We start from the raw sequence: 14840 nt of genomic DNA, 5'->3' as shown, positions 1-14840 counted from the left end.
AGCGGAATCTTCGATAAATCACTGATCTGTGTTATCACAGATCAATTTGTAATAAGTATAACATGGTTCACAACTGAGCCTACCATGTCACCCCAGATCAATGATGGATAGAATGGATTGGTGATAAACAAGGCTTCATGTATTTCAATAAGAAATAGTACTGAAATATATAATCTTACATTCATTCACCAAATTACCTTAGATAACATATGTTGAACTATATCAACACTTCATTACTAAAAGCCAACTAAAGCATTTGATGCAGCCATTCAGAGAAAAAAAAAAAAAAAAGGCCAAATTTCTTTCAAAACATACTCTCTTCAATAAAATGAGATAAAAGTAGAGAACGTACATATTAGGAAGGCAGCAGTGTCTCTAGGGACATTGTACTTTTAGATATACTACAATTGCAAACAAGATAGAATGACCATAGTTAGAATGCTTTGATCATAAGTCTGTTTGGTCAAGGATATCTTGGGGCTAAACAACAACAGTACAACTATACAAAGATAATTAAACAAATTCTAATCAACTTGGTTCACTGAGTTTGTGGACACCAATGAAGTTTTCAACCAACCCTGTTTTTACAAGTCACAGATAACCTAATCATAAATGTCTGCTGCTGCTGTACCAAAAACATGAATACACATTACTCTATAAAATAGTGTTAATTAAGCTACTGTTTCTATGCTCAACTTGTTTCTTTTAAAAGAAAGGCACTTCTTCTATTTTTGATAAAGAAAAGAATCGAATTCAGTACTGCAATCTAACAAACACACATCAATTTCATAGTGCTGCTACTGCTTGCGACTTTGAATTCATTATAACACACCAAAATATCCATTTTGGGTAAAGTGATCTAGTGTATTGAAATTGTTTTTTAGTCACTGACACAATCCAGTCCCAGTGACTGAACATGGCATCTTATAAATGGTTTGGTTGTTCAGTTATTGATCACCTCAGATGACCAAACTTTCATTGTGCATGCACACACATATATTAATATGTATAAATAGGTACAGCCATAAGAGTATAGATAAAAATTCCTCCTTGCAGCCACATGGTCTGGGATAAGTGTCTTCGTTCACAGCTTCAGGTTCACCAGAGCCCTGTGAAAGAATTTGATAAATGGAAGCTACACCCATGGCCCATCATTTATACACACACACACAGATAAATAGATAGATAGATAGATAGATATATGAGTATGCATATCAATGAGTGCATCAAACAAAAATAAGTGATATTTAACTTGTTTGAGTTATATCCCTTTATAACAAGGTGAATTTATCCATTTGATAGAGATTGATAAAGCAAATACTACACTAAATACTGGGGTGGATATAATGTACTAAAATTCCTAGTAGATAGGGTCCTGAAGCCAACCAATAAAAGAGTATATCCTCATTGTTTTAACATCCTTTTTCGTGTGCTTGCATGGGTCAGATAGAATTTATTAAGGTAAATTTTCTACAGTCAGATCCTCGCCAGTTTCCAAGCAATGTAGTAATATTTCCCTATAGCTAGACATGTTTTTCACAGAAGAGTAGAAAACTTGTCCAAGGTGCTGTGTAGTGGAACTGAAACCAAGACCACATAGTTTGGGAAGTAAGCTTCTGAAACCACACAGCCACACCTGTATCTATATCAGAGTCATGTGAAATTTCAAACTATAAGCATTCACTATTTAGCAGCAACTTGGCTTGTTTCTTCAAAGCTTCAATCAATCCACAACTTGATAGCAACTTGGTCTCATCTCATAAAATAGAATTTATTAAGATAAATAACTACAAAATAACGCCAGTACTCTGAGTTTTTTCAGTGTCACAAAACAGATCTTAACTGACTACAATGATATATGAGAAGTGGAAAATATCTGAGAATATCTGAATATATAAAATGGAACAATTATAGTAACAGGATCTGTTGGCAATGATTCACCACTACATTTCTCAAAATGTTGGCATACTAGTACTTAAGCTGAAATAGCTTCTCTATGAACATTTCTGTTTTCTTTAACAGAACAACCCACTCTACATTGCAAGAGTAATCATACTTATGTAACAGATACAAAGATAAATAGTAGAACCTGGAACCGTAACTCAAATGATATATAAAATAACTGTCTATTTAAGTTTCTTATGTGTCTCCTTTTACTAATTAATTATACACTTTGCAAATTAACAGAAATTAAATTGATATGATTACACATTTTCATAATATAAGATAACAGGTTTGAGATAATGAATGAATGCAATTTCATCACTCAAAAATCTGCCACTAAGAGGCATTTTTTTTTTTTTTTGGTTTGTCTTTTCAATAGTTACTTTAAATGAAAATAAATATAACCCACTAAGTCTTGACATCACTTTGGAAGATGCAGAGGGGCTGGTATGAGAATGCCAGTGATGGAGAGCACTGGTTGGCTCTATGTATGATAATGCTTCTGGGATCACTAACTTGGAATGACCCCAGCCGAGTCAAGCCAACCCACTAATTATGTTTATGAAAACAGATCATATGAGCGCATTGTTTATTGGGCAACCAAGATTTTCTTTTTTACAACTATATGCAGCAAAGTTTAAACTGTGTGCCTATAATATTCTGTAGTACTGCACCATTTAAGAAAGGGGGTATGTTATGAAAAAAAGCAGAAAACAACCTATTTGGACTTTCTTGGCACCAATTTAAAAAAAAAAAAAACTAAACTACTCAATGTAATACAGCAGACTTCTCTATAAATCTCAAAGTGAAATGTTTTAAGTTTCAAAAGTGATTACATAGATATGAAGATTACAACCTATTAGTGTTGAAACAGAAATTCTGTACGCTACAGCTGAGAGGATAATATTTCTCTCTGATATTTCCCAAGAAGTAAATATTTTTCTCATTGGGTTTTTGATGAAGTAAATTTAGAAATTGGATAATTGTGTTGGAGGGTGGGGGGAGGGAGTTAAAACTGAGATGTGAAGTAGAGAAATTTAGATATTAAACAATGTGAGAAGATAACTACAAGCAAATGTAAAAATGTTTTAAATTAAAATTTCTTTTATAGAAACGTGTGTGTATGTGTATGTATGCAATAATGATGACAGTTTTCATTTCAGTATTCAGTCCCAAAAGATAAAAAAAAAGCCCCCAAAAACTGCATGTCAAGTGTCAGAATAATGTGGAAGAAACTAGACTTCAAAAGGTAAACCAGACTATAACAACAAGAAGACCATTTAAATCCTTACTGCAGACAAGATATGACTGGTGTCCAAATTTTAGTAGACTTAGAGGGTAATGAACCTCTTCAATCATGAATGACCATGGGATTGCACCTAGAAAGTCCCTCTCCAAAGCACAAGTCTGGGCAAAGTTGTTTATGGAAGACCAGCAGTTGCCCATGCACACTAGCCTTCCCTCTTTCGTGCCACTGATGTTATCCAAGGGAAAAGTAAAAGCTGATTCAGCTTGGCATCAGTGACATTCATTTCTACAGCTGAGTAGACTGGAGCAACATGAAATAAAGTGTTTTGCCCAAGAACACAACACACAGCCTGGTCTGGGAATCGAACTCACTACCTCATGATTGTGAGCCTGACGCTCTAACTACTGAGTCATGTGCCTTAGTTCAGTTTAAATTTTGTATGATGAATGTGTAATGCATGTTACAATGTGTATGTGAGTGTGTATGTATGCATAACACACACACACACACACACACACACACACACACACACACACACACATGCATACAAATAAACATATAAAAGCTGTTCATAAATTGACTTTACAATTTGAAAAATAAAAAAAAAATTAGGATAATTCAGTTAATTGGAAAACATAGGCAAACAAAATTTTAATAGAAATGTCAGAAGACTTCCATAACGGCAACATTGATTGCACACAGCCTGCTGAGTTATCCTTATTTTTCTGAAATTTTCAAATTGTAAAGGTAATTTACGGACATCCTGTGTATATACACATGTATATACATATAAATATATGTAATTAATATAAAATCTATATTTTAGAAAATGAGATTTTAAATCATTTCCCTGGATTCCCAATTAATTATTTGAGATTATCAGAGCATGGAGCTTTCTTAACATTGTGCATTCTTAAAGTGAACTGGGCGACTTTTCGACATGTTAACAGCAACTATTGCAAGAATAAGGCAAACCCTTACCTCCAAACCTGCTGATGAGAACCAAAAAGAAAGATTCAAAATCCCATGATACTCAACACAAGTATTCATCATCATTTACTCTCTCTTTTTCCCATGCCGGCATGGGTGGGACAGTTTGACAAGAACAGATGGGCCACATGGCATGGTTTCTCCAGCTAGATTTTGCCTTTCCTAATAATACCAATCACTTAAAAGAGTGTACTGGGTGCTTTTTATGTGACACCAGCACTGGTGAGATCACCAAGTACCTGCAACTGAGCAGGGTGCACAGTGGAGGAATAAGAAACTATGAAAGAGGGAGAGGAGCAGGTGACTTGCTGAAGATACAAAGCCAGAAAGTGAGAGAGAGAGAGAAAAAGAAAGAGATGTGAAGTCTAGGTACAACATGAATATGTGACATGATAGGATAGAAGAGGGGAAAAGATGGAAGTGAAGTGCACTGAGTGAAAATAGCATGATGGATGATTAGAGATAGGGAAAGAGTTGGATGTAGAGAATATCAGATCAGTGTAAGGAGAAGTGAAGATATATACTCTTTTACTCTTTTACTTGTTTCAGTCATTTGACTGCAGCCATGCTGGAGCACCGCCTTTAGTTGAGAAAATCGACCCCAGAACTTATTCTTTGTAAGCCTAGTACTTATTCTATCGGTCTCTTTTGCCGAACTGCTAAGTTACAGGGACGTAAACACACCAGTATCGGTTGTCAAGTGATGTTGGGGGGACAAACACAGACACACAAACACACATATATACGACGGGCTTCTTTCAGTTTCTGTCTACCAAATCCACTGACAAGGCTTTGGTTGGCCCGAGGCTATAGTAGAAGACACTTGCCCAAGGTGTCACGCAGTGGGACTGAACCCGGAACCATGTGGTTGGTAAGCAAGTTACTTACCACACAGCCATTCCTGTATATATATCATTAACATCATTATTAATCATATGATAATAATGAATAATAATTTGTAATTTGATATAGTGTCATAGTTGCTGACTGTATGTAACTTCTAGTAAACCCACTTCCCTTCTTGTCATTCCTTCTGATCCAGTCATTCTGTCACAAAATGCTTTCTTCAATAACTCCACCTATATCTATATTTGAACCCTAATCACTCATATTTTCAAGTTCGAACATGACTATAAACTGTATAGATTCAACAATTTTTATCTCTTAGTCAAGAAAAGCTAGAAAAATACTGTAGTTATATAAATGAAATATTGGCAATGTGTTTTTAACTAGGTTCAATGATTTTTGTTCTAAACATTTAGTTTGCTAGTGTATTTTAAATTCTATTATTCTTGGGGTAGTAAAGTCCATTTTGAAGACGTTTCTGCTTTCTCTGAAGAATTTCTTTGCTTCATAGCTACATGCAAGAAATGATTTATGTTTGAGCTTTGATGTCTGTATTTGTAACAATAAGTAGGTGTAGACTAATAAAAAAGTAGAAGTAAAATATTAGTGCAATATGTTCATTAATCCACTGGCAGCATCTATGTTTTAAATACTGTTGGCATCACCAGACTGAATAGTACTGCTCAGGTGTTGAAATCATAATGATATTCATTTGGCAGCTGATGATGGATGTATACATTTGATGTGCTTGCTTACAGCTTATCTTTTGTGTCTTGTGTTCTCAAGGTTCTAAGTTCTTTTTCATTGAAATTTTAGTTCTCATAGTGTTAAACTTGCACAGGGGTAGTTGGCTTCTTGGTTATTTATGGTGATTTTGATGTATACACTATAATATACACTGATATTGCATGATTGTCTTTCAGTCTTTCATAGAGATTCTAATTCTCTTAAGTGTAATGCTTGTCTAAGTGTTCCAAATTTATGGAGATTTTGTTACACACACACACGGATATATATAAAACAATGATTTGGTAGAGGAATCATAAAAATGAATTAGCACTTGAGGATAAATATTTTTATAGGCACCATTAAAAAATAAAATTAAAACAAAAATAAAAGATCTTCAAATTTATAAGTTATCCAGGCTAATAAAGAAACCCATTCCATAGAAAACGTTAACTGAATAATGAGTTTTTTAAAAAATTATTAACTTGGACAAACTAGTAAAGGGGTAAAGCTTAATTCGGTTAGTTTGAAGAGTATTGTTTGCAAAGAGGAAAAACAAAAATATTATGAAGAAATATTTGGCAAATATTTTGGAAACAGAGGAAAGAAACATAATGAAGATGTAGAAGAAAAGAGGGACAATAATGAGAATGGGAATTAAATAATGTAGGAAATTGATATTTCAAGAAAGTTGAAAGTTGAAGAGAGAGAGAGAGTGAGAGAGAGGACAGGCAGAAATGAAGACACTATTTTCTCATATTTTAATCAATTCAAATAAGATTAAAAAGAAAAGAGAGAAAAGAATGAGATGAATGAAGTATATATAGGAAATAAAAGATCAAGAGATGGAAATAAGACACAAAGGAAAGAAAGCCTCAAATATTTCTTAAATTTTTTTTTAAAAATGATGCTTTCAATCTATTTATAAACATAGGTCATTTAAGAGGAATATATCAAGTTAAAATGTATTGATACACTCAGACACACACACACAAGCATACACAACCACACACACACATATATATATATATATATATACTTTATTTAAAAGCAACAGAAATATAACAAAAGCTGTTACTCAGAGTTTCACATTCCTGTTCGGCGGACAGTTTTGTTAACGTGAAACTCTGAGTAACAGCTTTTGCTATATTTCTGCTGCTTTTAAATAAAGCATATTACTCTACCTCTGGTATTTGAGTACTCTTTTTTCCACCTTGTTTCACATTTATGTGCTTACTCCGGTATATATATATATATATATATGAAAGATATAAATGACAAAGGAACAAGAAATTATGTAATGAACATTGCTAGATTACAGCTGTTTCTACTATAAGATGAAATGTATTCATAGTTGAGTACTTGCATATCACTTTATAACTTTGTTGGTCTTCATAAATGAAGAGTTTTAACAGAAACAACTGTAAGCTACTAAAATTCATTACGTAATTTCTTATTCACTTATTTACATAAACTCTTATTCCACTCTGTTCTCAACTAATGCTTTACTCCTGAAGCATACATACATTGAGTTATTGGTAGCACTATGCCTAAGTGAAATATTGGTTTAAAATGCTGGTACAGGGCCAGAAATTTCTGGGGACAGGCTAAGTAAATTACATTAACCCCAATGCTCAACTGGTACTTATTTCATTGAATCTGAAAGGATGAAAAGCAAGTCAACCTTGGCAGAATTAGAACACGGAATGTAAAGATGGACAAAATGCTGTTAGGCATTTTGCCTGGTGTGCTAATGATTCTGCCATTTCACTGTCTTAACTAAGTGAAATATATATATACATTTATATACATATAAATGTATATACCAAAGTAAGCACATGAATGCGAAACAAGATGGAAAAAATAGTACTTGAATACCAGAGATAGAGTTATGGCAAAGTGAAACTCTGAGTAACAGTTTTTGTGATATTTTTGCTGCTTGTTAATAAAGTATAAATGTGTATATATATATATATGTGTGTCTGTGTGTGTGTATATACTTGTATATGAGTGTGTATATTCTTTTTATTCTTCTATTAGTTTCAGTTATTTGACTGTGGCCATGCTGAAGCACAGCCTTTAGTTCAGCAAATCAACCCTGGGATTTATTCTGCATGAGGTGGATGTAGGTGTCTTCAAAATGAAACTCGACCTCTTACTGTCAAATGTCCCAGATGAACCAACTCCACAGCAGGAAGATATATATAAATAGATAATATATGAATATATATATATATATATAAATATATATAAATATGTATATAAATATATATGTATATAAATATATATATATAAATATGTATATAAATATATATATATAAATATGTATATAAATATATATATATAAATATGTATATATATATATATATATAAATATGTATATATATATATAAATATGTATATATATATATATATAAATATGTATATATATATATATATATATATATAAATATGTATATATATATATATATATATAAATATGTATATATATATATATATATATATATATATAAATATGTATATATATATATATATATATATAAATATGTATATATATATATATATATAAATATGTATATATATATATATATATAAATATGTATATATATATATATATATATAAATATGTATATATATATATATATATAAATATGTATATATATATATATATATATATATAAATATGTATATATATATATATATATAAATATGTATATATATATATATATATAAATATGTATATATATATATATATATAAATATGTATATATATATATATATATATAAATATGTATATATATATATATATATAAATATGTATATATATATATATATATATATATATATTATATATATATATATATATATTGTGTGTGTGTGTGTGTGTGTGTTTCCCTTTGTGTTCATCTGTATTGTAGTGTCATTCATTTCCAATCATCCATGAAAATATGTCTAGCTAAGGGGATAACTGACATGGAAACAAGTAAGGGTTGATGACACTGAGGGCATCTAGCTGTAGAAAATCTACCCACCTCAATGAATTCTATCTGACTCACATGAATATAGAAAAGTGAATGCTAAAATGATGATGATGATGAAATGATATTTGTAGGAATGACTGTTGATACAGACTTCCCTTCATACCCACAAGGTTTAGGGTTCTATTTCACCATATGGCACTCTCAGCAAGTGCCTTGGACTGACGAATGTCTTAAGTGGAACTGGCAAATGGGAGCTATACAAAGGCCTGTTGATTTACATTGTATGTCTCCGCATTACACTGTTTGAGCAAAATCATCATGTTATGTCAACATTCTCTGTAAATTATACATCGTGTGGTACACTGCTTTCAAAGACCAATAAAATAAAATTAAAATGTTCTAACTTGAAAAACTAGCAAGCATTGGGGGAAAAAAGGGTATCAGGCTATAAAATGTTGTCTCAGGAGGTCTTTGTTCAACCCATGCCAGATGGGGTTATTGAACTGTGGTCATGCTGGAGCATCACCTTGAGAAAAAAGTTGCAGGAAAGTTATTATGAGACTTGAACTTGTACCCCTCAGACACTGGCTGAGTGCTCTAACCATTAAACTAAACAGCCTCTGTACATGTAAGAAACAACATTACAGGACATTAAAAACTCACAAATGATGAGATAAAGTTTATAGGTATTCAAATAACTATGAAAACCAATGAATCAAATATTTGGTGATTGTTTTCAACTTCCTCCTCCGGCACCCCAACAAAAAGCAGGAGGAAAAAGAAGCAAAAAACAAAGTAAAGACACAATAGAAATATATTCAAGTAAAGATTGTTGATAAATTATGATAGCTATGATGATACTTTGGAAAAAGAATCAAACAATACAAGTTGAATAATAATGAAGAAATTGATCTAATACTTGAAAATTTACCAGGATTATCATCTTCATTATTATTCATTTAAAGTTTAATTTTTTTTTACTAACCTGCTGGTTTCTTCACAAGGAAAGGTTCATCTAGCCAAATGAAAAAAGTTTCATTCTTTTCATATTCTTCATCATCAAATACCCGTACGCGAAGAAATTTTCTGCAAGAAAGAAGATAGAACATAAGTTATATGAAATGATCAAAACTTCATTGAAATAAAGAGAAATCTTCTTAACCCTTTTGTTACCATACTTCTGTTGAGATACTTTGTTTCTTTCAATTAATTTAAAATATAACAAAGAATTTAGCAAAATAACTTAGTTATAATTAAGCTAATGTTAGGAACTAAGGTTTGGTGGAAGATTTTAATTCAGAACTTTCAAAAATAAGACATTTGTACTACAGAACCAAAGGCAGTTTCAGCCACATTGGTATTAAAAGGATTAAAAATGTCTCTCTTCAGAGGATAAATAAGAAACCCTTGTACATACTCAGTCTACTAGATTCCTAATTATGACTGGGGAAGGGATATGCATGGTTTTGAATGTATACAGCATCCTCATTTTGGTTCATAGATAGAGTCACTTGCAATTGATTCACAGATAGAGTCACTTGCTGTTCTCTATATCATTACACTCCCTTGAAACCATAGCATAAGATATAAGTCTGAAAGATGTCTAATCACTGAATTATTAATGAAAAAGCTAATGCAACACTACATAACAGTAGTGTTGCATAAACTGGTTACTGTCACAATGTACATTGAACTACCATGCTAAATCTTCTAGTCTGGCATAAATTTTACACAAAAATAAACATGTAAATTTAGGCTACTTTGGATAATACATGGTCAGAAACCAACAACAATGTCAAAAAACAAATTAGTCATGTAATGATATTGCAAGAACAGAATTATTATATGAAAAATTATCTTCAGTTAGTAAATTTTCAATGAATAAATATATCAGCTTCTTGGTTTGCAAACATAATGCTTATTAAAGGGGAGTGTGAAAACCAATAAGAAAGAAAAACAAAACTGAATGTAGACAGAAAGAATAAGGAAAATGAGTGAGGAATGAATTTAAATAATAAGCAGATTAAGAGACTAGTTAGTTAGGGGGAATGTGAAAAGCTTGAAGGGAGTTTTTTTTTTTTGTCTTGTTTTTGAGACAAGAGTAACAGCAAATAATAAACTATCCCACCAATCTACCATCTGCTTAGTATGTACAATGATACAACTGCAGGGGTGTGCTATTTCAGGCCTAATGCTGGACTGTTACCTCATTCAGAGGAGAATCACATACTTTCTGACATCTAAATGCTACAAGGATTTGGATAAGCTCCAGCCTAACAGACCTGTAAGCTCAAAACAGATTTATACATATACAAGCCTTTGCATATACATGTATGTATGCATGCATGTATGTATGTATGTATCTATCTGTCTGCCTGTGTGCCTGTCTATCTATCTATCTATCTATCTATCTATCTATCTATGTGTATTTAATTTTATGTATGAAAGTGAATGTGTATTTGTATGAATATATATACACACACACATATATATATATTCATTCATCTATACATGTGTATTTGTTTAAGTATATGAAAATAAACGTGTAGTTTTTAAAATCATGTATCAACGATAATATTGAGAGATTATGAAAACATCTCCAGGGCATTAATATATTACAAACCCACCCCACTCAAAAAAACAACACAAAATACAGATGAAAAACAAAACAAAAAAACCATAACACAAACAGAATCAGTCGTTTCTTTCACAAAAATCTCTATAAGAGCTACCTGAAGCAAAATTTATTAAATTATTCATAAACATGCAAAAATCTTAATTTCACTCAGCTGAAGCAAAGAAACCTTTACAAAATACAGGGTGTGTGTGTACGTGTGTGATTGTATGGAGTAGTTGATATTCTGAGAGTCTGAATTCATAAGAAACTCAACAGTCCTTAAGTTATTCCTTATGAGCATTAGAAAACCCATGTGCAGAAATAGGGTCTCTGTATTTAGACATTAATCTATACTATCCATATGTAGATCAACCACAAAATTGTGCAATGAATACATACTAATGTGTGTGTGTGTGTGTGTGTGTATACATATTTATATGCTTCATGGACTCTCCCATCAAAGATGACATAGCAATATTCAGCTTTTGCTGAATGACTAACACAAATGATTTGTTTATAGCGATCAAACACATGTGCTGTACATTAGCACACTCACTCTATCACATCAATGTTGTCTGAACAGGTGCATGGTGTATCATATGCCAGGTGTTGAAGTGATTGCAGAGCAATGTACAATGAAGTGTTTTGCTCAAGAACACAACTGACTACCTTGTCTGGGAATTGAAACCACAATCTCGAGATGTGAGTGCAACACCTTAACCACTAAACCACGTGTCCTCACTATATATTCAGTAGAAGCAATTGGCTGTTACTCTGGAGTTTCTGAGTGTGGCTCATTTCTCAGATACCACTTGGCTGAAAGCTGGGTCACTGAATTGACAAGGAAGCTATATGAGAATCTAGTCACCCAGGGCAACAACCAACAACCAAGTGATTTCACAAAATACACTACCATGCTCTATAATGGTATTGAGACACATATGAGAATGTGCTGAAAGAATTGTAGTGGTTTTAAACAAAGGATCTCATTAATTTCATTTTCTGTTGTTTATCTATCTATCTACCTATCTGTTATCAATATATATATATATATATATATATATATATATATATATATATATATATATATATATATTGTGTCGAAAAAATATTAGTCCAAACGCTTTTACTGTAATTCATTTCCAATTTATTAAATAAAAAAAAAAGTGGACCAGAAATATAATAAAATAAAATTAAAAAAACTAAAACTCAAGTGATAATGATGTGTTATTAAGGAGATTGATGATGGAAACAGGAACATGTAACAAAACCAGTTTTGGAGTTTTTGGACAAGAAAATTGATGTATTAGCCCCAAAGTACAATGTTGGACAGGACAAGATTAAAAGCAAAATCATTAAAAATGATTAATTGACTTCATCTCAAGAGGATTAACGTGATCGTACAGGTTATTGTATGTGAATGGCACGAGTAATCATTTAGTTTGTTAACAATGCTCAGTTCTATATGAGAGAGAGAGAAAGAAAGAGGGAGGGAGAAAACCTAAGTGTGTATATATTTATATGTGATTCATTGTTAACAAATTATCATTTTTTTTTTAATGTTTGCATGGATTGTTTCAGCCTTCTTCTTCAGAATGGTGTCTTTTCACATGTTGCAGCCATTGTCATTATTTCATGAGATTCAACCTTCTGATATCAACTTTCACAGCTTCTCATACAATTCTTGGTCTTCCTCTTCCATAGTTCTCCCCCCGCCACAGATTTGTAATTTCTTGGACTGTCTTTTTTACTCTATATCAGGGGTTCTCAACTGGGGTCCATATAAGACTTTGGGAAGTCTACAGATGTAATATAGTAAAGCGGAGGGTCCACAGTAATTTTTCAGGGTCCATGAAAAAATTGTGCTTCAGACCAGTAAAGTTTATGCACAAATTCTTTATACGTCTATAATACACAAAATATTTTACCATCTTTTATACAAGTCCTAATAATGTTTAATTATAAAAATACAATTGGATATTTTAAACATCGAAAGGCTATGGTGGTCCACCCAAATAGAATAGAAATCAAAGGGGTCACTAGGTAAAAAAATGGTTGAGAACCCTTGCTCTATAACATGTCAATACAAGAAGAGTCTTCTCACTTGTATAATGATTCCCAATCATCTCTTACCCCAGTCTTTCTCTTAAATAACTTAGACTCTGTCATTCATGCAAACTTACATTACACATTGAGCAGAGCATAATTGCCTCATTTCTTTCCAGCTTTCACACAGCCTTTTCATTCAATACCCATGTTTTGCTACAATGTGACATTGGACTCATGCAGATGTACACATATATACACACATATATACATGTAGAAACATTCTTATGCAGAAAAATACATATTTATGTAATAGTAATTATTAGGGACAGAATCAGTATTAGTATCAAAAAGCAATCTTTACATCCAACTTAACATGGATGTCTGGTTAGAACACTGAATTCTGCAGCATTTGTTTTGAGAGGTTTTCTCATTTACACGCATGGTGTATAGAAGCACAGACATATATCATAGCAGAAAAGAAAAATTCTATATATTGTGGTGGTGAGATTTGGCTGGCATGCAGTCATCAGATGCCTGCCACTGAAAATGTGCAGTATGCTGAAATCACATGATCTAGCAGTTACAGTACTCATACCAGATGATCTCCACCTACTATAATATATGTCTATGCTTTTATGCACCACGCATGTATGAAAGGACCCCTCAAGGTGAATAGTGCAATATTCAGCATTCTAACAAGACATTCATTCATGTTAAGCTGGACATAACGATTGCCTTTTACATATTTATATAGTTATTTTATATCACAATGTGTGAAAGTAGTGTCACTGATTACATGGCTTTTGTAACATGCCTACCTTTGATATTAATGCATCTTACAGAAACACACTTTACAATTATTGGTTTAACTTTAAAACAAGTATCAGTGATATATACAGGATATAATTTCAACTAACTACATTCCAACTATAAATGCTCATAAGAGAGTCCATTAATATCATAACTGCCATCCGATATTTCCATTTCATACAAATTCCTAAATCTGAAATCTTGAGCCAATTAAAAAATAAAATCTGCTGAAGATGAAGCAAGAAATGCAATTTGTATCAGAATACCTTTTCCAAATTACTGCAGTGTTGACCTACATTTAAAACCTAAGAAAAAGGTTGATTCAGAATTACAATCCTCTTATTTCAGGTCTCATTCTGTCTTTCTTTTTTTTTTTTTCAATATAGATTCGCTTCTTGCGAGTGGAACTCAGGTATTGGGTTGGCATGAGAGAGAATAAATGATAGAGCTTTTGCTATATGATTATGTACAAAGAGATTTGAAAAAATAGAGGAGGATCTTATGACAGAAATTACATGGCAGTGGATAAATGATATTGGGAGGAGTGAGTGAGTGAGAGCGAGGTGGGGATTAGGGATTGCATGAATTGAAAATATTGTTTATTTATTTCCTTGCTTCAATCTTTGTT

At 32.1% G+C, this 14840-nt stretch overlaps 1 protein-coding gene across 1 annotated transcript in view; it reads right to left on the bottom strand.

Annotated features, from left to right (window-relative positions):
• LOC106882176 (sodium/calcium exchanger 1) overlaps positions 1–14840 on the bottom strand; it is a 307427-nt gene that overhangs the window by 65641 nt on the left and 226946 nt on the right. Inside the window, exon 2 of the mRNA XM_089354024.1 lies at positions 9722–9822. Coding sequence (XP_089210150.1) covers positions 9722–9822 — 101 coding nt within the window. The remainder of the gene's footprint in view (positions 1–9721; positions 9823–14840) is intronic.

This window comes from Octopus bimaculoides, chromosome 6 (assembly GCF_046866305.1).
Source record: "Octopus bimaculoides isolate indiv1 chromosome 6, ASM4686630v1, whole genome shotgun sequence".
Taxonomy (NCBI): Eukaryota; Metazoa; Mollusca; class Cephalopoda; order Octopoda; family Octopodidae; genus Octopus; species Octopus bimaculoides.
Note: the sequence above shows the minus strand (reverse complement) of the source record. Positions and strands in the feature narration are given on the sequence as shown.